Source organism: Pteropus alecto, unplaced genomic scaffold (assembly GCF_000325575.1).
Source record: "Pteropus alecto unplaced genomic scaffold, ASM32557v1 scaffold25, whole genome shotgun sequence".
NCBI lineage: Eukaryota > Metazoa > Chordata > Mammalia > Chiroptera > Pteropodidae > Pteropus > Pteropus alecto.
The window spans coordinates 16516845-16541264 of record NW_006441955.1 but is presented as its reverse complement, the minus strand read 5'-3'; the positions used below and the strand labels follow the sequence as shown (position 1 = coordinate 16541264).

Sequence of the window (24420 nt, the reverse complement as noted above, 5' to 3'; positions counted from 1 at the left end):
TCCCTCCGCTCTCCACAGTCTTGTTTAAGCAATTTCCTCCAACTGTAATAGTCTTTCTCAAACCTATCTAATTTTGTACAAACATGCTTCTGACTCCACACCCCTCTGGAGCTACTGTCATTCATTCATTCCATGAGTATTTGAAAACTGACCACATATCGGCAGAACTCTTTTTTCCCTTTCTTCACTTCCCTTCTAGTGCACCTCATCGAAAGATATCTACATTCTCAGTCCCTACTTCCTCACTTACCTTTCACCTCTCAGCAGAACCTCTGTGCCAGGATCACTAGTGATCTGCTCCTTGTCACATTCCATGGACTCATTTACTCCTTATGTTGTGGACCCTCTACAAATTGGTGAGCCCTGTGATCCTTGCCTCCCGACGTTTAGTCCCCATCTCACTATGCTCATTCTCTGACCCTCCTAATTCTGCCTCTGTTTTAGGACTATGTCTATTTCAACTGAAAACACCTCACTGGCTCCTCATTGTCTTTAGCAGTTGTTTTCAACCCCTCAACAGTGTTCTAAGCATTGGCTGCATAGTGGAATTACTTGGGAAGCTTTGGAAAATACAGATGCCTGAGTCTTCCCAGGCCCACCCTTCCCCCAGAGATCCTGGGTTGTGGCCTGGGCAATGGGATTCTAATATGTAGCTAAGGCTGAAAACTGTTGCCTTAGGGACTTCTCTGGGGTTAGGGGCAGACTAGGCTTTCCAGAGCTCCAAATAGAGCCACTTTATTTGTTTTACAAATACCTGTCTTCTTCACATCATTTAAACACAGAGTTCCTAGGCAAAAATAATTTCTTTTTAAGTTTGAAAACTATTGGTCAACAGGATGAAGTCTGAGTTCCATAGTGCTAAGACCTTTCGTGATCTGATCCCACTCATCATTCCAGCATTATTCCAGCCACGCCTCACATAAAGCTTTTCGATAAAGCAATACCCAACATGCTCTTTTCATTTGTGTGCTTTTGCTGAAGTTATCCTCTCTGTTTTGAATGTTCTCTATTTCTCCTGAGCAATTCCTACTCATATTTCAATATGTGTCCTCTATCTTCTTGTTATGTTTGGTCTCATTTCTGTCACTGCACTTACATTGCTGCATTGCAATGCTTGGATAATGTGTCCATCCTATCCACTGGGTTTTGAGCCCCTTGATGGCCAGGCCAGAGTGCCGGAAGGAGCACACACAGCAAATTATTCCCCTCAGCCATAATCATCAGCAGTTCTACCACAACTAGCAAAATCTCATATACCCTCAGGGTCTTCCCAGCTCATTTGTCTCTTCTTTGCTGAATTGGAAACCCGGCACACCCCTGGTGACACCATTTCTCATAGTCCTCTCACATTTATTTTTTTGAATTCCACTGGGTAGTAGAAGTGAAGTGGTGTCCTCCTTGGGCTTTGCCTGCTTCTCCAGTCTGATGTAAAACAGAAGTCCCTTTATGTCTTCGACTCTCATTCTATTGAGCTATTCTGCCCTCTTCCTTTGGTCTCTGAAGATATCTACCAATTACATGGCCACCAAGTGACTCTGGTACCTGGCCCACAATCTTCCACTTTACTTTTATCTTTTAAGTAACATTATTTCTTTCTCCTGTCCCTAACTCCATTCTCTCTTCCCTTTTAAGTATGATTTGAAATATGTGTAATTTTGTTTCTACATATATTAATACAGTTATGCTAATATTCACACACCTCTATTTATTTGAATGGATATTCTACCCTGTTGGACTGCACTCTTAGTCAAAGTTGCCATTTAGTTTTTATTTGATGGTGTTTGATTACCTGTAGCATTTTCGCAGCATTACTGTTTTCCATATTAGGAATGTTTTCATGAAGCCATTTTGGTATTAGCAATAAGATTCTCCTTTTAATTCTAAAAAACAAAAACGACACATTAGAAGAAGCACTTTCCTTTAGGACTGGTGTAGCCAATCACGTAGGAGATTAGGAAATCAACTGGAATGGAATGTATAATAAAAACCAAACTTTCTGAAGCAGGAACTAAGATTTCTATCTCTTACTTGAAATAGTTAAGTGGAAAGTTGATTCAATTTCTGTTCAGATTTTTCTTTTCTCTCTATTGCTCTGCTTCTCTCTAATGAGCTGGAACGTATCAAAACACTTATGCTTAGATTCAAGATAAATGGGAAAGCCACCCTGGAAGTGAAATTATACACATTTTAGATATGGCAAACCATTATAAGCAGGAGATATCAGTGTGGAAAATTTTGGAAAACTTAGGGATATTTTATAGAACTTTCCAAGGTGACCGTAACCACAGAAAAATATTAAAAAAGAGAATGTCATATAATAAAACTGTATAATTTGAGTTCCTCTAATTCTGAATTTGTAATGATTCCAGAGTTAAGAAGATAGTGGTGGCGCTAAACTTTCTTCCTATGGATGGAGCGGGAAGCTGGGGAAGTTGTAGGCACAGCGAGAATACCAGTTTTGACTTAGGCTGTGTGCTTAAGGAACCCTAGGGTGGGGATGATGGAAAGAAGAGAGAGAAGCTGTGTACGACGCACTTCTTTCCCCAAGCTACCCCTAGGCACTGCCACTGTGTTGAAAGTACTTTCTGCTTTTACAGTAAAAATTGATTTGAACAAAGAGGTTGTACCAGGAACTTAGAAGAGACTAAAGTGATCTCTGGCACATTTTCCTATGTTAACAATGCACCCATTAACAACAGACCATGCTAGTTTATCTGCATAAGCAAGCTTCTCTGAGGACTTTTACTAAGTAACAACCAAAATGGCTGAATGTACTTTGCTAGCCCAATTTGACCTTGAACAGTAGGGTAAAAATAATTTCTTTACAATATTTTGCAATGTTTTATAGTTCAGCTTTTTTACTAATTTACATTCTCTTTCTATACCTAAAATTAAACCAAATTAGTAAATTCATGCTATTGTAGGAAAATTTTTATACAGCATGCTGATATAGTGAGAATGTATATTCTCACTATAGCCACTCTTGGTTTCATTATATTTAAAATATTTTATGCTCTGTTTTCCAGTTCTATTTATTGAATAAGGCTTATATAAATTATATATAGTTATAATAAATAACAATATCTGCTCATACATAAAATACATTAGAATTATCTCTTGTTTTTTTTTTAAATCTTTTTAAAAAGAATAGTTATTTAAATAATTAAGTTAGCAAAGAATTATCCTATTTTCTCATTTGTTATTACCAACAGGCATTAATTTTAGGTTATTCTTAGTAACAAATTCAATGCTATTTAAAATTTCACACTAGGACATCTTTGAATAACAACACAAATATTAATATTTTTATGTGGTATAAGTTTGAACATTAAAATATTTCAAAAGGCTTTATAATCAAGTATATTTTAAAACAACCTAAAATAAAGTACCATATATATTTGTCCATCTCACAAGAATATGGGGGATATGTTTATTAATGTGTAATTTAAATATTTAAGTTCTGACGAAGAAGTATACATAAATAAAAAACAATCACTAGTATATTTTATTTAGAATACCTCATTCTAAATCTTTCTGCCATGTCTTAATTATAAATTTAAAAGAAAGAAAGATTATCTCATGAAGCAAGTGATAGAAATAAATAGAAACTCAGTGTCTATTAGGCAAAGTACATTCATACGTGTTAAAGTTTGTGAGTCATTGGATGTACTGGGAGACTGCCACATGAAATGACTAGAAATATGTTCTCAGTGCGTCTAGTAGAATTTAGGAAAGTGAAGGCCTTGTTTTTCCTAAAGTCCTATTTTTCAATAACTAGGCATAGATCTTTACTAATACCATATTGGAAAAAATGATTAATGGAGGCCAAGAAGAATGGGCATTGGGGCTAGATGCTAAAACACTTAACACAATTGATACTAAAGGGACGAATTCAGATGTTAACACATTTCTTTTCACACTGACTCAGGGGATTTATTTGGGTAGAATTTGATGCAGGTTATGACTTAACCACTCTAAAAGATGCAGCCACAGTGAGAAGATTGTGTAGTGAAGGAGAGTACATACATAGGCTGTGATATCAGTCCCATCTGGACTCCTGGCTAGTGCTTAGTGACTTTGGACTAAGCATTTAACCTCTCTAAGCCTCCCGTAAGTCATTATGAATTAAGCTATAGAGCTTTTCTAGCAGGGTCACTGTGAAGATTAAATGAATGACATTTATAAAGAGTTTGACATAGGTAGGTACTCAAATACTATTCCTTTTGTTTTTCCTTTCTCTGAGTAAAAATGTTGATGGATTTTTCTCATAAACAACTAAATTGACGACATTGTGGTGGTACAATTATATGGCCAAAATCAGAAAACAAATCCTACAAAAACCTACCCAGTTCGGAACGATCTGTTAAATATCCCAATCAAAGAAAGAATTGACAACACAACAGCAAAGAAGACCATTCCCAATAAAAGTCCAAAGTTTTGTTGCCTGTCGTCTGAAAGGAAAGAAAAAATCATTTTAGCTAAACATTAGTTTCCCTGTGATGTCAGAATCATCATTCTCTCTACTCTGGTCAAAAGGAAGGTCATTGATCTCAAAGAAAAAGAGAAACAGGGAAACAAAATTAACATTTACCTTGGGCTGTAAAGTGATTGCCCTTCCAAACTGCATGACAATACTTTTTGTTTGAGAAAGCTAGGTTACATATGTATGATGTCAGCGGGTTTCTAGAAGTGCATCTCTGGTAAATGTGGTCAGCATTAGACATTTTTTGGAGCTGTGTGTGCATATTTTGTATAAAAAGTTTGTTGATGAACCTCACTTGGTTTGACACAAGTGAGAATTCCCAATTGCTTGTAACAGAGTCTAAAGCTGGCCACAGTCACAACTGAGGTTTTTTTTTTTCCCTTAACCTTTTGCGCAAGATAAAAGTCATATACAACTTGTCACCATTCTTCAAAATTTACTATTCATGAATCTTTTGCTGCTGAGAAAGGACAGTCACCCTACTTAGGAAAATATGTTATAAAAATTTTTTTCGATCGCTATATATCTTTCACTCACATTTTATTTTAAAAACAATGCTAACTGCTTTTCTTGAATTTTGAAGTTGAATTAACCACCTGAAACCTTTAAATAATTAATATAATATATTCAACATGTGTTACCTACCAGGCTCATCATATTTTCTTCCTAGTACATGTAAAACTCTATTTTCTATTTTTGAATATAGACCATAATCAAGAAATGACTTATGACACTGGAGTTTGTTTAGAGCCATTGTGAGTATTGACTTCCCTCCCTTCCTCCTTCCTCCCTCCTTTTGGCAAATGTTTGTCAGATACATACCAAGAGGCAGACCCTGTATTGGCCCTTCCCTAGTTATTTCCCAGCTGGCCTATTACACACCTGGGGGTGTCCAGGATTTTCAGGCCCTCTTCTGAAGCCAATTGGTTGACAGAGGCCAGTGTAGCTTCAATCACTCCAAAGTCCCAGTGGGATATGGAATTAGTGTTTTTCTAGGACTAAAATGCAATTGCTGAAGATTTCATACAACTAATGAGAGGTGCTGACTGCCACATACCCTTGGGCGTTAGTGCCCGGGGGAGGGTGGAGAATCCCCGCGTTAATATAGGACTGGGGCAAAAGGGTCTAAGGATAGAGCATAGTGACCTAAGATACCTGCATTTGAAATTGACCATGCCATTATCAGCTATGTAACCTCAGAGCGTAATTATAAACTTGCTGAAGCTCAAGTTTCCTCTTCTGTAAAATAGAGATAATAATACCTAATAGAGCTGCCCTGAGTTCCTAGCCTCCACAATTCCCACAGATATATCAAGGTTTGGGTCTATGTAGGCACCTGTAATTAGGCATCTGTACTGAACCCAAGCACTTGGCTTATAGTTGATTCACATATACAAATTCAAAGTGCTCATACCTTGCTTCATGTTTATAACATTTACTGCCACCTAACTTTTTTCTCATTGTTTTGTTTGTTGTTTTTCTCCCCCTGTCTATCTAGAATGGAATCTCCATGAAGACAGGGGCTTTGTTCATTTTTTCACTGCTGATTCCCCAGTATCCAGACCAGTGCCTGGTACATAGTAGTTGCTTAATGAGTATTTGTTAAATAAGTAAGCAGAAGTCAATATAACCTGCAAAAATTCTTAGACTATTCTTGCCAGACTTCTACGTAAGGACATGAGTAGTCTACCAGTGGTCAGTGGTGAAATAGTAATGCCTAAAGTTTTTCAATTTGAAATTTCTGTTCAGAGTTATATTTGCCCCTTTGCACAACCTGATCTAATATCTTTTTGTGCCTAAAATATTTAGGTATGCTCATCAATGGAAAATCCTGAGTCATACTAACAAATAAAATAGGAACTGGTTTATATGAGAGAATGAGCACAGACTTCAGGACTTGAAAAACAGGATTTCAATTTTAGTTTGTCACTTAGTGTGACCTTGGACAAGTTCTCCAACCTCTCTGAGCTCCAGTTTTCCCATTTATAAAATAGATATGTAACACTTACCTCACTTTGTGTTTTTAACATTGAAAAAGATGAGGTATATAAAACTCTTAGTACATTGTAGACACTGAAATAACGAAAATTTTTTAGAAAGAAGTTTTGGGGTTTTCAGTCCCAGCACCATTCGAAATGAAAGTATATCCAATCCAGAGCAAAAGCTGGCAAAACCCACCTAGACTACTCCTTAGATTCAATTGTAAGCAGATCTTTGTTGATTATTTTTCTGTAGAAAGCATATGGCAAATCTTCTTATTAAAAAATTTGTGTCTGACACATAATTTTTCAGTATAGAGAATTGAAATGAATGATTAGTAAAGACTACTAGAAAAACCCAAGTTGTATTTTCTTACCAGAAGTAAGGTGTCCTTTAATGATGGAAGCAGTAAGAAGCCCAGAATTTTGAGTATCGTGTTGGAATGATTTCAATGTGACCTGGGAAACTAAAAGAAAAAGAAAATAGTGTCAGCTTCTTATATTTTGCTCTCAGGTTAAGAGAGTTTCTTCATTTGTTGGGAGATTTTTAAAGTAAACCAGTAACTCTAACAAGCTTAAAAGATGGAATAAAAGCAAAGGCCTTCAGTTATGTGTATCTTTTCTTCTTTTTATTTAATTCAGTAAATTCTAAAGACAAAAACAGTGGAAAACAAAACAAAACAATAAAAACTACTTAGGGTTTGTAAAACTTCAAGGTATGTCCACTAATTTCATGAGACTTCTAGGCAACAAATACCGAAGAGCTTTATTTCATTCACTGGGCCAGAAAACAGACACAGTAACTGGTCTCTACTTGATTCCTTCCAGTAGATGACACAATAAAATTTAGGTTTCCTTAAGAGCCTCCAAGATGTGTGACTTTTGCTTTTGCGTAATCTTTGAGATGCTGTTTGTGAGCAGCATCTTGACTCCATATAAGAAGCCCAGTTTTGATTAGCAGACACTTTGAGGTTGTAACACAGGGGTGGAATCCCATTAATGACTTCCCTCTGCTTCTTCCCTGCTGGCAAGGATCCTGGCCACAGCCCTGTCTAGTCATAAAGGCTGTCAGGACACTGCTAATGAAAGCTTCTGCCCAGGGTGGAGTGAGCGGTGTTGGCAGCTAACTCGATTTCTGTCTGAACTCAAAGAGTCCTGGAGCTTCCTTACCCTCCTCCTCCCTCCTGATAATTAAAAGCTGCCAGGGGTGACTGCAAGGACACGGTTCTCCTAGCTGACAGAAGACATTCCTGAAAATGGTTCTAAGCTCCGGATCCCCAAGAAAGCCTCAAACCCTATTATTCAGTTATTCTGATTTCAATGTTCAAATTCTTCTTTTAAAAAAAATTACTTTTGGGACCAGGGAGAAATCACAACTTGAGGGTGTCACTAAGATATCACACACTTGTATAACAAGTTATGCGGCCCAGACAACTCTCTTTTGAGAAAATATCATAGAGTTCCAATTAATAGGTTCCTATGGGCCTTTGGACATTTTTGAGTAAGGCTGACCTGGGTGCCAGTACAGGCTCAATTAAAGAGTGGTTTTCTAAGGACAATAGGTATGGGATTTTAGAAGATGAAAATATCAGAAAGCCAAAAGTTCTTTTCTGTGTTTTTATCCTGGTTTCTTCACAGCAGGAGGGAAATGTTTCACTGTGAAGTGTGACAAATTAGAAATTCTTTTTGGCTTCTCAATGGTTCACTAAATCTCTTTTGTTCTCAAATATGTAATTCCATCAAACTCAGAGGGAACAAGTTTATGTGCCATGGCCAACAGTCAGGTTTATTCATCTAAATTAGTATATTATAGGCTATGCTCATCCTCAGGGAACCCGTGCAGGAATATGCATGTATATTACTTTGAAATTTAAGAGAAATATTACATTAAAATGTAACACTATTTCCAATTTGGCAAAATCATGGGTTTATAGCATGTTGCTGAATTATTTTTGTTTTCACGTTCATTATTTTAACATTAGCATTTTTATTTAAAAGAAATATATGGTGTAATTGGCTTTTAATACAGGTTAATGTAATTCTGTTGTATAAACTATAGGTGGTTATTTGGCAATGAAACTTCAGATATTAATTTGCATTTTGTAAAAATGATTTTCATATCTGACTAGGGCTTTATTAACCTAATAAAGAATAAACACAGTCCTCCCTTAGGGTCTTTTGTTATCATAGTTTAAATCAATCAGGTACATCAATTTAAATTTGATTAAATTAAAGCAATTTAAATTAGAGGCTTAATTATGAGAGCAATTTCACAAAGAATCAGATCTCTGAAGTAAGACAATTTATAAACAAGATCATTATAAAACAAAGAGAAAAAAGAAAAAGAAAATAAATAAAAAGGAAAAAAGATTATTCTAGAAGAAATCAAGCTAATGGAAATATTTTTAAGTGGACTGAAATGAAGCCATATAGATTATGTTTTTCGGAACATACTGCCACCAAGTGGTTAGGTAATTTCTTATTAAATTGTACTTAATCATTTTTCATTATAAAAACAGTCAGTAACTATAAGAGAAAAGAATTTTAACAGGAAAAACAAAAGGAAGAGAAAAAATCCATTTCTAATCCCATCCCTTTAAACTACCTGCTATTAGTATTTCATAGTATTTTCAAGTATTTTAACATTCAAAAGCATTCACAAGCACACAATGATGTATACACACATCTTTTGCAACTGAAAACATTATATCAAATAGCTGTAATCATTAGTGTATTGCCTAATGTGCTAGAAAAATTTCATGGTATTTTCATTATTTATTTAATGTCTATTGTGTTATGTCCATAATGAGACAATTCTGTCTCTGCAATGGAATATTAGATGCCTATACTTGAGTAGACTCAGAAAAACCAAATTGTCTCTAATTTGGTAAAAATTTTTATATCACTTATATACACTGATATTGAATATTAGAGTTAGTCTTACAGAAGACAATATGTTCATGGGGAATTTAGAGGGGTTTCAAACAACAAATGTAGTTTCTTATTATTGGACAAAACTAAAAGTATAACATAACTACATTTTCTGACTCATCAAACACCAGCCTAATTTAATCAGGTCTGCTCAAAAGGACTCGGTTTTAGCAATAATGTATTTTATCTGTTTCTTAGAAATGATGTCAAATCAATCTCCTTAGCCCTTTCCTCTACATCCACCATGGGACAAAATGTGTTTTGTTATTCTTTTTAAGCTACCGACCGCTTATTGAGTACTAATTATGTTCCAGATAATATAGTAGACTTTATATACTTCATCTCATTTAATCTCACAACAACCTAATCAGGTAGATAATACTATTGTCCTCACTTTATGGATGAGGAAACAAAGATGTAAAAATGATAAAGCACTTGCCCGAAGTCACATAGGTAGAGGTCAGAGAATGAAAATTCCCATCCAGTCTGATACATAGTTTTGCTGGCCGCTGGCCACATTAATTAATAACCCTCTGCAGCAGAGAATACAATTTTACATTTGTTCACAAACTCAAAACAATTATTTTTTACATTTGTTAACAATCTTTTGTGTCCCCTACTGGAGATCATGCTCTTTACTAAATGTTTTGTCTTGTTTTTTGTTTTTTTTTAATTAAATATATCATGAACATTTTTTTCATTTTATGAAAAATTATTCAAACCCTCATATTAATGATGATTTAATATCTCATCATGTTTATATTGTATTTATTCTGTTGTCCCCTATTGAGAAATGGTGTAGCTCTGTGGTTTCAAACACCAACTTCGGACTCACAAAACTCAGTTCAAGTCCTGGCTCCACCACTTGGAGTTGCATGACTCTGGGCAAGTTGCTTAACCTCTGTGTGGCTGTTTCTTCACTTGTAAAATTGGATAACAGCACTTTACTTATGGGGTTTGTTAAGATAGTTTATATAAATTACTTAGAACCAGGCCTTACACAAATTAAAAGCATAATAAGTGTTAGCTTATTACTGGAATTTTAGGTTGTTTGCAAATTCTTACTATCATAACTAGATTTTGGATAGTATCGTACATAAACTCCTTTGCACAGCTCTGTTTATTTCCTAAGGCTAGATATCTGTAAGTGGAATTACTGGGCCAAAGGGTATGGGCATTTATAAGGCTCTTTTCTGTACTTCTGCTCTTACTAATCTTTCTGTCAAAGACACACTAACCAAGGTCTGCCTCATAAAGGCTCTGAGCAAAGCTGACACAAGGATCTTTCTAGACCTTTCTTTCAGAAGGCTCTAGATATTCAAGAAAGAGGAGACATATTAGAAGAGACAGAGGGTATGTTTTTCAAATTATTGGAAGCTCTTTCTTCAATTCTGTTTTTCTTAGACATCTCCTTTTGGTTTCTTTCTAATCTCCTTCTTCTAATAACCTCAGCTTTTAAGTTTCACAGCATTAAAGTGTTTACTCCCCAGGCCAGTTTAGCTCTATGGTTGGAATTTAACACTATTGGGCCAAGGGTAAAAATTTAACTCTAGTCTATGTCAGCTGGCAAAGAAAAAGGCAATGACCAGACATATCAAATAGGCACCAAACACCCAGGGCAGAGAAAGGATATGTCAGAACCTACTCATTACCACACCCTGAAAAACAAGTCAAACAATGAATCATTTCATGGGTTACAGTGTCATCCTTATACATTAAGGATAAGAAGTTATGCCTAGACATATCCAAGGATTATCTTTATGCCTATATTCTTAGGCTGTAAGTACTTGGTACGCAGAGGGAGAAGAAGGTAAAAAAATATATGTATGGCAATCATATTGTTAAAGAGAAAGAATAAGAAGAGAAAAGGTAAAAAGCAGCAGCCACCCAGGAAATTTTCCAAAGTGACATGGATCACATAGAGGTGAGGGTCTGATGTCAAAATGTAGCAAAACTTTATATGCAAGAATGAGCAACTTCCAAGTTTTATGCAGTGGTTTAAGATTCTTCAGAAGTACAACTTTCTCTCAAGCATAGCATGTACCTATTTTTGAGCCTGAAGAGTCAAGTGGACATTTGCCATCTTTTAGTTGCCCAGAACCAGGACATACTTCTTTTGTGAGCATCCTAAAATAGGTAAGAGGCAGATTGGCGCTTCCCACTGTGGAAGTTATTAAGTAGCTACAAGCGGATGATCTAAGTCTAATTTATTGGATGCCCTCATCCTCCCACTTGCACAGGACACACATCTCTAGGAAATCACTTAGAATGCAATATGGGTGCAGCAGCTATATCGAGTCTGGTAACAACAGCACCTGTAGGGTATCCAGGGCACAAGTCAGGTAGTGGCAGTAATCACAGTGCCAGCTATAGAGTTTTCACCAGATTCTTTTTACGCTGCAATTTTGACTGTGGTTCTGGCTTCTAATGTTTCTTGGATCCTGTTCGTGACCACTTTGCCAGCCTCCCAACTGATTTCTAGCTATCTTCCCAATAACTCTCTTTCTGCTTAAGAGAACCACATTTCATTTCTTTTTCTTCCCTCTCATCACAATGAATGGTAGAAAGTACAATAGTTGGTAGGGGGTAGATAAATGAGAAGATGTGGAAAGACAAATAGTGATCTTCCAAAGATGTCTATGTCCTAATCCCCAGAACCTTTGAATAGATTAATTCATATGGTAAAAGAGACTTGAGATAGGGAGATTATCCTAGGTTATAGGAGTGGGTTCAATGAAATCACAAGGTACTTATAAGAAGAAGGCAGAATAGTCAGAGATTGAAAGATGCTATGTTGCTGGCATAGGTGGGGCTGCAAGCTGAGAAATGCAGGCAGCCTTTAGAGTTTAGTAAAGGCAATTAAACTGATACTCTCCTAGAGCTTCCAGAAAGAGTACAGCCCTACTGATAGCTTGATTTTAGCCCAGTAATACTGATTTTGAATTTCTCACCTCCAGAACTAGAAGATAATAAATTCGTATTGTTTTAAGTTATCAAGTTTGTGATAATTTGTTACAGTAGCAATAAGAAACTAATATAAGAAATTATGACTTCCTCATAGAAAAGTGTAATCTTTATTCTCTATTAGTGGGTTGAAAAGCTCAGGGAGATTATGAAGCTCTTTCAAGTTGTTTTTTATTTTATAGAACTCTGGTGGTTAATGAAGAACAGGACCCGAAAAAGAATAAAAAATGCAGATGAAAAATATAAAATGATTAGTATTTCAAGGAACATTGTGTGTCTGTTTAATCCAGTTTAGTAACCACAAATCTACAAATTTATAATCCATCTCAATATGAATGAATCAGAAATCTCCAATTACAAATAGCAGTATTTTTCAAAAGTACATTGCCACCCTCTAATTACATTTATTATCACCCACATTTAGTTGCATTGATATAACATTTGTTTCTCTTTTAGACACTAAAAGTCCTGAAAAATTAATGAGAATCTTTATGGAGTCATTGGTAATGCAACAACCAATAGTGTTTTGTGAGAACAAAATACAATGTGGTTTAATATCTTGCTCATACATGCCTTCCTTTGGCGAATTGTCAAAAAAAAAGAAGAATATGATTTCTCTGGGAAACTTTTCAACTGCAAGTAGCAAGTCGAGAAAGTTAATTAGTCATTATGAAATGTAACTGCCCTTCCTTCAGGCCTCCGACTTGTCATTAAAGAGATTACAGAGCCTGTACCTTTTCTTCATTACAATGGAATCTGTGTTACAGTGCAAAATTGAAAACACTCCTGTTAAGAAGCTCTTTTTTCACCTTTTTTACATTAGTAGTAGTGAATTTAGGAATTGACTTTCACATTTTCAGTGTTGGTTTTCTATACTGACAAATTATCTTTTCCTCTTTGGGACTCTTTCTGTACTGCTTAGAGACTCCAGGAGTTTTAACAGGACTCTCTGGGTTGGTGGTCTAGAGCTCCAACTTCAGCAACCTTCACTGGCTCTCAGAACCTCAGATAAAACCTCACATCCAGGGGCAGGGCAGGATCTAGGCCGAGGGCGTAATGTGGGATGTGATAGTTCACTGGGGCAACGATCTTGCATCCTGTGCTTCTGGGGATCCTGGGCTGCTGAAGTGGGCTGGAGTGGTTAGTGACCCAGGAAGCAGTGGGCAGGAGGAAGAGGAAGCAGAGAGGTGAACAGACTGTACAGGAGACAACAGTCTGAGGTTTTCACGTGCCAACCCTTTTCTGTCCCCAAAAACCACTGTTAACAACATTGATTCTTCTAATCCAAGAACATGGAATATTTTCACATTTATTTGTGTATTCTTCAATTCTTTCATCAATGCCTTATAGTTTTTAGTATACAGGTCTTTCATCTTCTTGGTTAAATTATTCTTAAGTATTTTACTGTTTTTGATGCTATTGTAAATGGGATTTTTAAAAAATATCTCTTTCAGATAGTTCCTTGTTAGTATATAAAAATGTAACTGACTTTTGTGTATTGATTTTTTATCTTGAACCTTTACTGAATTTGTTTATTACTTCTAAAATTTTTTTTTTGGTGGAGTCCTAAGGGTTTTCTATATATAAGATCATGTAATTTGTAAAAGGAGACAATTTTACTCTTTTTTCCAATTTGCATATTTTTTTCTTGCCTATTTGCTCTGGTTTGGACTTCCAGTCCAAATTAATAGAAGAAGTGAGAGTGGGCATCCTTGTCTTGTTCCTGATCTTAAAGGGAAAGCTTTTAGTTTTTTACTGTTGAGTATGAATATGGTGTTAGCTGCAAGCTTGTCATAAATGGCCTTCATTATGTTGAGATATATTACTTCCAGACCTAATTTGTTGAGAGCTTTAATCATGAAGTGTCGCTGGATTTTATCAAATGATTTTTCCACATCTATTGAGATGATCATATGATTTTTATCCTTTATTTTGTTGATGTATTTATTGATTTGTATATGTTGAACCATCCTTGCATCCCAGGGATAAACCTCACTTGATCACAGTACATGGTCTGTTTAATGTGCTGTTTAATTCTGTTCAATTCTGTCCATATTTCAGTGTACAGGTCTTTCATCTTCTTGGTTAAATTATCTTAAATATTTTATTGTTTTTGATGCTATTGCAAATGGGATTGTTTTCTTAACAGTATGGAGCCCATACCCTACAATTATTGTCCCTCTCAAAAGGTGTGTCTAACCTCTAGATACAGTGGCTCTTACACTTTACTGCAGAAGTATCAATTGGCTAGAGGCTGAGGAATCTAGGAATCTGCATTTAAACTAGTTTCCAAGCATTTCTAACGCAGATGGTGTACAGGCCCCACTCTGAGAAGCACTGCTTTCTAGATACTATACTGAACCAGGATCAGCTGGAAAAACATTATGAATTGCCCTGCAGTGGTTCTGTCTTGGACAAGGCCACCTCTTCCACCTGTACTTTATCTTCATCTCAGCCTGCCTTATCCTACCCCAGGGTTCCTGGAGCCCTGTGGTTTTGTTCTCATAACCTTAACTCAAATCTACTTCCACATCTTGTTTTCATGCCAAAGTAGAAATAATTGATAGCATCTTATGGTTTACGCTTTTCTCCTGTATTTACATTTTAATAACAAACATTGCATTTAATGAAGTGCTGTTGGCATAGTTTTATTATTAGCTAATGTGTAGAGGGGAATTTGGTTAGGTGACTAAGAGGGCGATGACACGGGGCCCTCCTAGGTCTCTTAGGAATGGTGCTGGAATCTCACAGCCTAGCCTGAGTTATGTCCTGGTTCTATCATTTACCAGCTTTGTAGCATTTGGCAAAACTGCTTGATCTCTCTGGGTTTCATATCTTTTTCCATCTGTACAACTGTAATAATAATTATACTTCTCTTATAGGCCTGTAGTGATGAGTAAAGGGCAATTTACATATATATATATAAAATATATATAAAATATTTATCACAGTGCCCAACACGTAGCAAGCATCCACTAAATGTTAGCTATTATTATTTATTATCCTAAAGTTACCCTGAAATAGCCTCTTAATTAACCTTAAATAACCCTTAATTAACTTCTTGCTATTATACCAGGATAGAAAAATATGAGTTTCTAACCCAGAGAAACCTCTCCTGTGTGTTTGCAAAAGCCTGATATTACATTCTGAAGGCAAAAGCCTGATATTACATTCTGAAGTTGATTGATTTCTTTTCTCTTTTTTAGTATAAGGCTTTGTTTTTCATTAAAATCTAAATAGTCTGAGGATGGAAAAGAGAATAAGTCTTATAAGTCATTTAACCCTTACTATAAATGAGTTTGTTTGGTTTCTTTGGGAGTCCAGGTTTTTAAAGGCCAAAGAAATCACAATCTAGAGAGAGAGTGATGTGGAAGAATGCTAGGGGCCATACCTACTTCATGATTTGCTCTGCAGTGTCATCTGGGCATAATTTTGAAAACACATTGTTTTTTTTTTGTTTATTCATTTCCGAATTTACATAAGAGTTTATTTGCGCCAAATCAGTGACATGCTGGAGAGCAAGACCTCAAATGCTCCTGAGAATAACAGTTTTGCAGCTTTTTTTATGCATTTGAAATTAAGGAGCAAATGTATGTGGAGGTGGGAGAAAGCAAGATGGGGGTTGGATTACAGGATAGTTAACACAATTATGTGCTCTCCTAATGGTTAATACCCCTTCGAAGGGTATTCAAAGAAAGGTATGTTAACCTAGATGCACAAGAACAATGAACAGGGCTGGCTTAAAACCTTTAACTAAAGAAGTCATAAGACTGGGGAAAACACATTGTTTTGAGATGAATCAATTTAGTTATACACACATAATTTTAGAACAAAACAGGAAATTCCTGCATGGAGGGAGCATTATTGCCTGGGGTGTGTTTCTTCATAAATAAATAAACAAACCTTTAATAGCTGGGAAAGTTTGGCTGGTCAAAAAACCCCACTATCGAACAAGTTGGTTAACTAAAGCATTACAGAGACTATTATTTCTTTCAACTGTGAAATAATTCAAACTTTACTTGTGAGATTTCATCCTTATTGCTCTCATTTATATCTTTATTTATAATGCTACGTAATTTATTTTTTTTATTATGCTTTTTTTAATTGACTATCTTCTCTAGAATTAAGGGATCTTTGTCTCTGTGCATTGAGATTCTGCAAGCGCCTAGCAAGTATAGGCTAAATGGACATGAACGACTGAATGTATGATTGTCTTTTCATGGAAACTTTTTAAAAAGGCATTTTTAAATCTGATATTAAAGGTTTACGAAAAAGAAATTCGGCAACTTGTATCAAGCATCTTAAAATGTGCTTAACTCTTGAGCCAATAAGACCTAAAAACGAAAGGAGAATTAATATACAAAGTTATTTAAAGAAGTTTATCGATAATGGAAAAAATGCAATAATCTAGATATTGTTTAAATAGAGAAATAAATTATTGTACATTCATAAATTAGAATGCTATCAGCCATTAAATAGGTTTTTAAACTTAAGAAGTAGATGAATTAAGAAAATCAGGATTTAAACAGTATATACACTATGGCGCTTATTTAAAATATGTGCATATAGAGGATCTGAACAGACTCTTCTCCCCAGAGGACATACAAATGGCCAACAAACATATGAAAAGATGCTCAACATCACTAGCTATTAGAGAGATGCAAATCAAAACCACAATGGGTACCATCTCACACCTGTTAGAATGGCTATAATCAACAGGACAAGTAATAACAAATGTTGGGGAAGATGTGGAGAAAAAGGAACCCTCATATACTGCCGGTTGGGACTGCAAATTGGTACAGCCACTATAGAAAACAGTATGGAGGCTCCTCAAAAAACTGAGAATTGATCTACCATATGATCCAGCAATCCCTCTACTGGGTATTTACCCCAAAGACTTAAAAAATCATGTCCATAAAGATATTTGCACACCAATGTTCATAACAGCATTATTCACAGTGGCCAGGACATGGAAGCAACCAAAATGTCCTATGATAGATGATTGGCTAAAGAAGCTGTGGTACATATATACCATGGAATATTACTCAGCCATAAGAAGAGATAAAATGCAGCCATTTGCAACAACGTAGATGGAACTTGAGATAATCATGCTAAGTGAAATAAGCCAGACAGAAAAAGTTGAACATCACATGATATCACTTATATGTGGGATATAAACCTAAAAGTAACAAAGGAACAGGACAAACAAACAGAGACTCATGGACATGGACTATAGACTAGTGGGTAATTACCAGAGGGTAGGAGGTGAGGAAGGAGGGGAGAGGTAGATGGGATAAAAGAGGTCAAATATAGGGCCATAAGGAAAGGGTGAAGTGGGTAAAGGGGATCAAATATTGGTAATTGAAGGAAACTGGACTTTGGGTGGTAAACACACAATAGAATATACAGATGGTAAATTATAATGTACACCTGAAAATTATATAATTGTATTAACCAATGTTACCCCAATAAACTTAATTTAAAAAAATATGTGCATTGGAAACAGCAGTGATTTCTAGGTTGTGTATTACAATAGACTTGCATTGCTTTTACAAATATAAAAAAAGAGATAAATTTTTAAGAAGATTTAATATTAGCACTTTCCCTAATACACTTTTACTGTTTCTTGTTTAACATGCCTTAGAAAGGAATTCATACCAAAAGAATAGTTTATATTTCTTCTTAACTAACATGTTAAACTTGTATAGGTGCAAGTTTTCAAGAATATTTAATTTTAACTGGCATTTTTGCTTTAAGTGATTTTTTTTCCTTGGGAAATGAAGACTTTTAATTTAGACTTGTTGCATGGTAGCTATGACGTTCCTATTCCTTTGATGTAAGGTTTAAGACCTTTTAAAGAAGAACAAATGTGGTCTTATACTTAACTTGTAGAATACTTTAATAAACTGCTCCTCCATTTTGATGTAATTGGTTAAAGAAATTGAGATTGCTGAGGACTAGTGGTGGGTAAGAAATCTTATATTCTAGTTTAGGTGTTATTTCTCACTAGCAATGTGCCATTTAGCAATTTACACCTCAGTTTCCTCATTTTTAAAATGGTACCAATTACACTACTAAATGTAGCTAATGCAAAGATCAAACAAGCTTGTATATATTGGTACTTCATAAGTGGTAAATAAACATTAGTTATCAACTTGAATAATTTTGCTAGACAATTCTACATTTCATTTAAAAATAATGGGTTATCAACTAAATTATGACTAGTATAAAATGACATCTAAACTGCTGAGAATTTTTAACAATATCAACTGAAGACAGAATATCTTAAATTAAAAATTAATGTATAAAAAAGAGAACTGAGACTCAGTATAGATTCCCTTCATAATGTGTATCTAAGATTTGGGCATTAGAGGGCGCCAAGAGAACTTTGAAGCTAGTCTTTGGAACTTGGTTTACTCTAATTACATCAATATTTATAATGTTTTTCAAAGTGCTTTGCCTACATAAAACACGATTTTAAGATATTATGCTATAATAAAGATGATATTAACAATATTGTGGTTATAATTAAGTTCTTCACTTCTGAAAAGAAAAAAATAAATCTAGTGTATAAATTACCTATAATAAGATGACTTCTTCAGAATAATGGGGCCATTATGGAATCTTATGACAATTACAATTGATTCATTTTATTATTTGCTTATAATTAAAGTCTATTTGGCTAAGATTTTATTGAATGACATGTGTCAATGAGTAGAAAAATAAACTAATAATGTTAAGAGCAGGAAATACCTAAAGATTAAATAATAACTCAGCCAGATTTTGAGACAAGAATAAAATAATCCTATGTTTAAGTGTTTTAACTCTTTCTGATTGTTTGCATACAGTAGGTAATCAATATTTATTGATATGATTTGATTTGTGTTTCTTTTAGGAGAATATATTTTATCAGAGAGAACTAACAAGTTGACTGTAACTCTTAATAATGTTTTTCAAAACAAGGTCTTGGATTATTATATGCTTCACAATCACCCAGGATGTTTTTAAGAAATGCTGATGCCTGAGCACCCCGCCCCACCCCCCGCCCCAGCACCTCAGACTGGTGGAGGAGGGACTTACCAGGTGGCTTTCACTGGTTTTTATGCCCAGGAATGTTTGAGAACCATTACATTAATTGTAGTCTTCTTTAACAAAACCAAAGCAAAATGACAATTTAAATGTTACCACCTACCCTAAAATAGTTTTGTCAACTTTGATAAAAGTCAAAAAGGAAAAAAATATGTATGATTAGAAGAGAGAGAGGTCAAAAGAAAAGCCTAAGAGATTAAATATATAAATACACTCACTTGTTTCAGGTGTTTTATGGAAAAAGGGTGAACTCCAGGACTGCCAATAGCTTTTACCTGTTTCTTGACATCTCACTTGAAATACATACTTAGTGTTTGGCTCCAAGTAGAATGCTGACTGTTGCGTATATGTAAAATTGGTGTCAAATTCCTTAACCTAAAATGGATGAATAACGATAATGAAATGATACACCGTGCTCTTAAAACGAACAATTATTCCATTTAGTAGAAATGCATAGAGCACCTGTTATGTTTCAGGCACTCTTCTAGACCCTGGGAAAATAAAGAGAAATAGGGTACTTTATATGAAATGGCCATACATAATCAAATGCATGTTATTTAACATTAAAAATGAAATACACATTGTGTTTGACAACTCTCTCAAGCTTTTAAATCTCAAGGAAATCCAAATGTAATGTAGTCTTAATTTTGGAATAGCTGATTTTAATGGAGTGAGAGAAATGGGAGACATAATAGCAATTGTTTGAATCCTGTCTCTCCCCTCCTTTCGATCTCTTTCTGGAGTTGGGTATTTAAATCAATAATTACTCATGAATAGTGAAATAATTTCACTTGCTAATGTTGACTTTTAGAAAAAATTACTCATAAGCTAATCTGTTAAATTGGTTCTTATTGCAGATTTATGCAGATTCTATAATGCCTAATGTGTGTGTGTGTGTGTGTGTGAGAGAGAGAGAGAGAAGAGAGAGAGAGAATAAAAACAAAACATTTATGAAAGTTGAACTGGAAAAATTCAATGGAAGATAAGCAAGAAAATAGCTGAGGTATAAACTTAGAAATCATAATCTGGGGCACTATAAACTGCTATAAAATATAATGAAAAAGGACCCCCAAACGACCTGCTTTAGGTGGGAGAGAGAAACCAAGCCATTTACACAGTACCTTCAGTATGTTGTGATAAAGGGATTTACTGAAAATGTGAAGTACGATCGAAAGGTGTCTAGAAATGCATTTATGCAGCAACTGGGGGAAAATAAGTTACTAGACACTCATGAAAGAAAAAGTTGAAACTATTAAGATTTTTTTTGAAAAAAGCAAGGTATCAACCTCATTTCGGGATTCTTCTGTTAAAAACCAATCTTAACATAAATCTTTATAACTTGCAATGCATTGAAAATGTAAAATTCATTAAAATATCTGTTTTGGGGATGTCATGCTCCCTGAAAGATGTCATTCAGAGTTTTTATAAGCCACATCTCTACCCATGGCCCTTGGAATTTTCTACTATGTAAATATGACGGGTGGCCTCTGACGTCTCTTGGAATCCAGGAGAGATTTTACTTGTGCCCAAAGTTTTACTTTCTAATGCACTCTGCTTCATATTAGTTTCTCTTGAAAATGAGTGGTTATTCTCCAATATGTCTCTTGCCTTTACATTTATAGATAAATCTTCTTGGAGAAGAGAAATACCCTAAAGTACAGCTAGAATTCTAAGCTAGAAAGAAGAATTTTATAGAATTGTTAACAGAGTTGTTTCTACCATGAGGCAAGCCAGGTGATTGCTTAAGGCCTTGCCAGCAAAACCAGATGATACCTCCAGGTAATACTCTCAGAGGCGAAAATGAACATTGAGAGAGCAAGACCTAACTCAGCATCTATGGAGAGGATAGGATCTCGAGGGCAAGAAATATGACTTTATTCTTTTACAGCAATTAATTTCCAGTTAGACCCTCAATTCTGAATGTGGGAGCATAGAAACTTAATCTCCATCAGTTTGAGACACCTCTTTTCTTGAAATTACATCTAAGTTTCTGGGAGGATCCTTGGGTGAAGGGAAAGAGCATCTTGAGAGTTCTATGATCACAACTTCCTCCGACTCTCAGCCTGGGACATGGCCCTTCTCAGGGACTGGCCAGTGTCCAAACTCTTTTGATTCCTCCCCATTACTCTTGCCCCTGGCCCATTTTCCCTCTCTCTGCTCAGGTAGTCTTTATTATAATCTTGATCTAGTGTTTGGTAGAAGATGAAAGGTGGGTAATTATTAGGAAGCTTAGTCATGACTAATCACAGGTTCTTCCAAGTCTTCTATCTTATACCACTTTTGAAATGCAGAGGCCAAAGATTCGACCCTTTGCTATCTATACTGTTCTATTAGACATTTCAGGAAAAGAATGAATGCTTGGTTATGTACAGCCCATAAACTAAGAATGATTTTTACGTTTTTTAAATGGTTGGAAGAAAAGTAAAAGAAGACTATTTTATGATGCATGGAAATTATATGAAATTCAAATTTCAGTGTATAAAAATGAAATGTTACTGGAATGCAACAATGTCCTTCATTTATTGTTTATACTGCTTTCATTCTACAACTGCAAAATTGAGTTGTTGGGACAGAAACCTTATGCTTGCAAAGCCTAAATTGTTTACTATTTGTCCCTTGAATTAAAAGTTTGCCAATACCTTGGTTTTGCTTAATTAGAGAAATGAGTTGCCATTAATCAATTTACTTGAATTTACAGCGAAGATCTCCTTACCTTACTATCATTGCTGTTGGGCACCATTAAACGCAAATTATAATACCAATAGCTAATGTTTTAAAATATTATCTATGTGAACAAGATATAAGAATCAGTATAGATACAAAAATGATTATGGAACAGCCTTGCCTTCCAGGGACTCATAGTTAAAGGATTGGGAAATACATTTGTGAACAGGTAAGTATATACAACATGGCAAATGCTCCTGAGATAGTGTACACAGAAGTGGACAAGGATTGCTGCTGAGGATTATGAGCTCGATTTTTGACACAAGTTTGAGATGCCAGGGAAATAGTTCATGAACGTAACCAACAAGTAGATAAATATTCTTCCCTTAGTGTCAGCCTTGCAGGATCACCTGAGGAGCTGGCTGATACCTCACAGTCTACATGCAGCTTAGCTAAAAAGGGCTGAAAAGCATTCTCAATGTACTGATTTTGACTTTCAGAAGAGCTTCCTTTGCTCTATCAAGCCTGCTGCATGTCTCCCTGGAGGTTAAGATGAAGAGTAACAATAACATCCAGAATTTACTGAACATTAACTCTATTCCAGACTCTGGGCTAGCTTCTAACAGCATTTGATCATCCCCACAACCATTTGAGGTAGGTGCTTATCTTATTCCTATTTTAGGTATGAGAATAATGAGGCACAGAGTATATAAGGAACTTGCCCAAGATTGCACAACTAGAGAGTAGAAGAACCAGGCTTTGAACTCTAGAGCCAGTGCACTTAGCCACAAGCCTTTCCTGGTAGCTGCCTGCTACTTTGAAGTAAGGAACCTCCTTCCAGCAATATCTGATGGAGGTAGAACTGAGGTAGAAGAGCAAATCTGTAGTCCTTTGGGTCCTCCCATTCTTCTTAACTCTGACTTCTTGTCTCCCTACATGGAGGCAAAGACAACACTTTATGCATGACCCAGACAAAATTGATGGGGTAGCAGATGCACAACACAAAGCTTCATCTGGCTATTACTGACTAGACTTTGCTCATCTGGATAGAAACAGAAATTCATCTTTTTCTGTGTGAGTGGTTACATTTGGAAAAATCATAGTAGAAAGGACAGGATACTGATTTTGGTTTAAAACCTGTTCTTTCATTTTCCAGATATTTTTGGGGGGCGCCCAAAGTGATGTAGCATCTGTGAGAGGCACTTAGGTATTAACAGTGTAAAGTTTGTACAGTCTGTCTTAATCTCTTTCAAGATCATTCTGTAATGGAGCTGATACTATCTATCACAAAAGGTTGTTATGAAGATTAAATGAGATAAGAATATTCTTTCAACTCCTTCATTTGCCTGCTGCTGATAAAGAGAGGGTTTTGAAAATTGAGCTCAAATTTACCTCAAAGTTACCAAGTCTCACAGTGGTATATGTAGAAACACCAGGGGGAACAGAGAACAAGAGTTGGTTTCTTAAAGCCTATTCAGAGATTCTGATAACTATTCCTTACTATTTTTTTAAACATTATGATGGCCTATTACCTCCTCTTACTTATGCTGAATAAGGGAGATTCATATTCTCAGTATCATGCCGTGACAGTGACACTACACAAGGGCCCCAGGTGTCCTATCTGAGCAAACCCCTATTAACTCAAATTCTAAAACTCAAGAATTTCATTTAGATTGTTTTCAATTTTACCTAAATTCCACACAGGCAAAAGATTGGCTGTGGATTTTTGTTTCATGTTTGTCTTGCTTGTCCCAGGCTTTAAGCACGGGGTTGCTGTGCACAGAGATGCCATAATTATTTAGTCAAGGAGTCCAGTGTGTCATTACTGGGCTATTCACCAAATGATGCAGCTTGTGAAGTCAAATCTAAACAAATGAAAAGTGTAATCTAAACAACTGTAAAATTCACATTTCTGATTTAAATGAATAAGAGTAATAAAAAAATTTGACATCAGGAATTTATTTTTAAAGGGCAATCTTTAGAAGATATCATGAGATCAATATAGTTTTACTCTTGCCTTCTTGACCCTCTTTAAACACATTGCTCTCCAGCAAGACTGATGTTCAGAATGATGAGGCCGAAGCAGTAGAAGGCTTTGGAGTCACACTAATCGTAATCGCCAAAGATTAGTGTTAAATATACATCATTTCATTTAACTCCCTGAAAACCAGTTAGTTCATACATGATACATAACTGTTTTTTTAAAAGGAGAATTATTATTTTACTATTTTATTTTATTTAGATGAGTGTGTTCTATCCACCATCTTCACTCAGAACTAATTTTCTTTCTTTTGTTTCCACCCATTCCCC

The 24420-nt window shown here is 35.5% G+C and overlaps 1 protein-coding gene across 1 annotated transcript in view; it reads right to left on the bottom strand.

The window, feature by feature from the left end:
• Positions 1-24420, bottom strand: part of IL23R (interleukin 23 receptor) — a 57081-nt gene that overhangs the window by 3542 nt on the left and 29119 nt on the right. The window contains exons 7-10 of the mRNA XM_006919301.1: positions 19665-19821; positions 6840-6929; positions 4346-4451; positions 1790-1880 (exon numbers count right to left, since the gene is read on the bottom strand). Of these exons, the coding sequence (XP_006919363.1) occupies positions 1790-1880; positions 4346-4451; positions 6840-6929; positions 19665-19821 (444 nt within the window). The remainder of the gene's footprint in view (positions 1-1789; positions 1881-4345; positions 4452-6839; positions 6930-19664; positions 19822-24420) is intronic.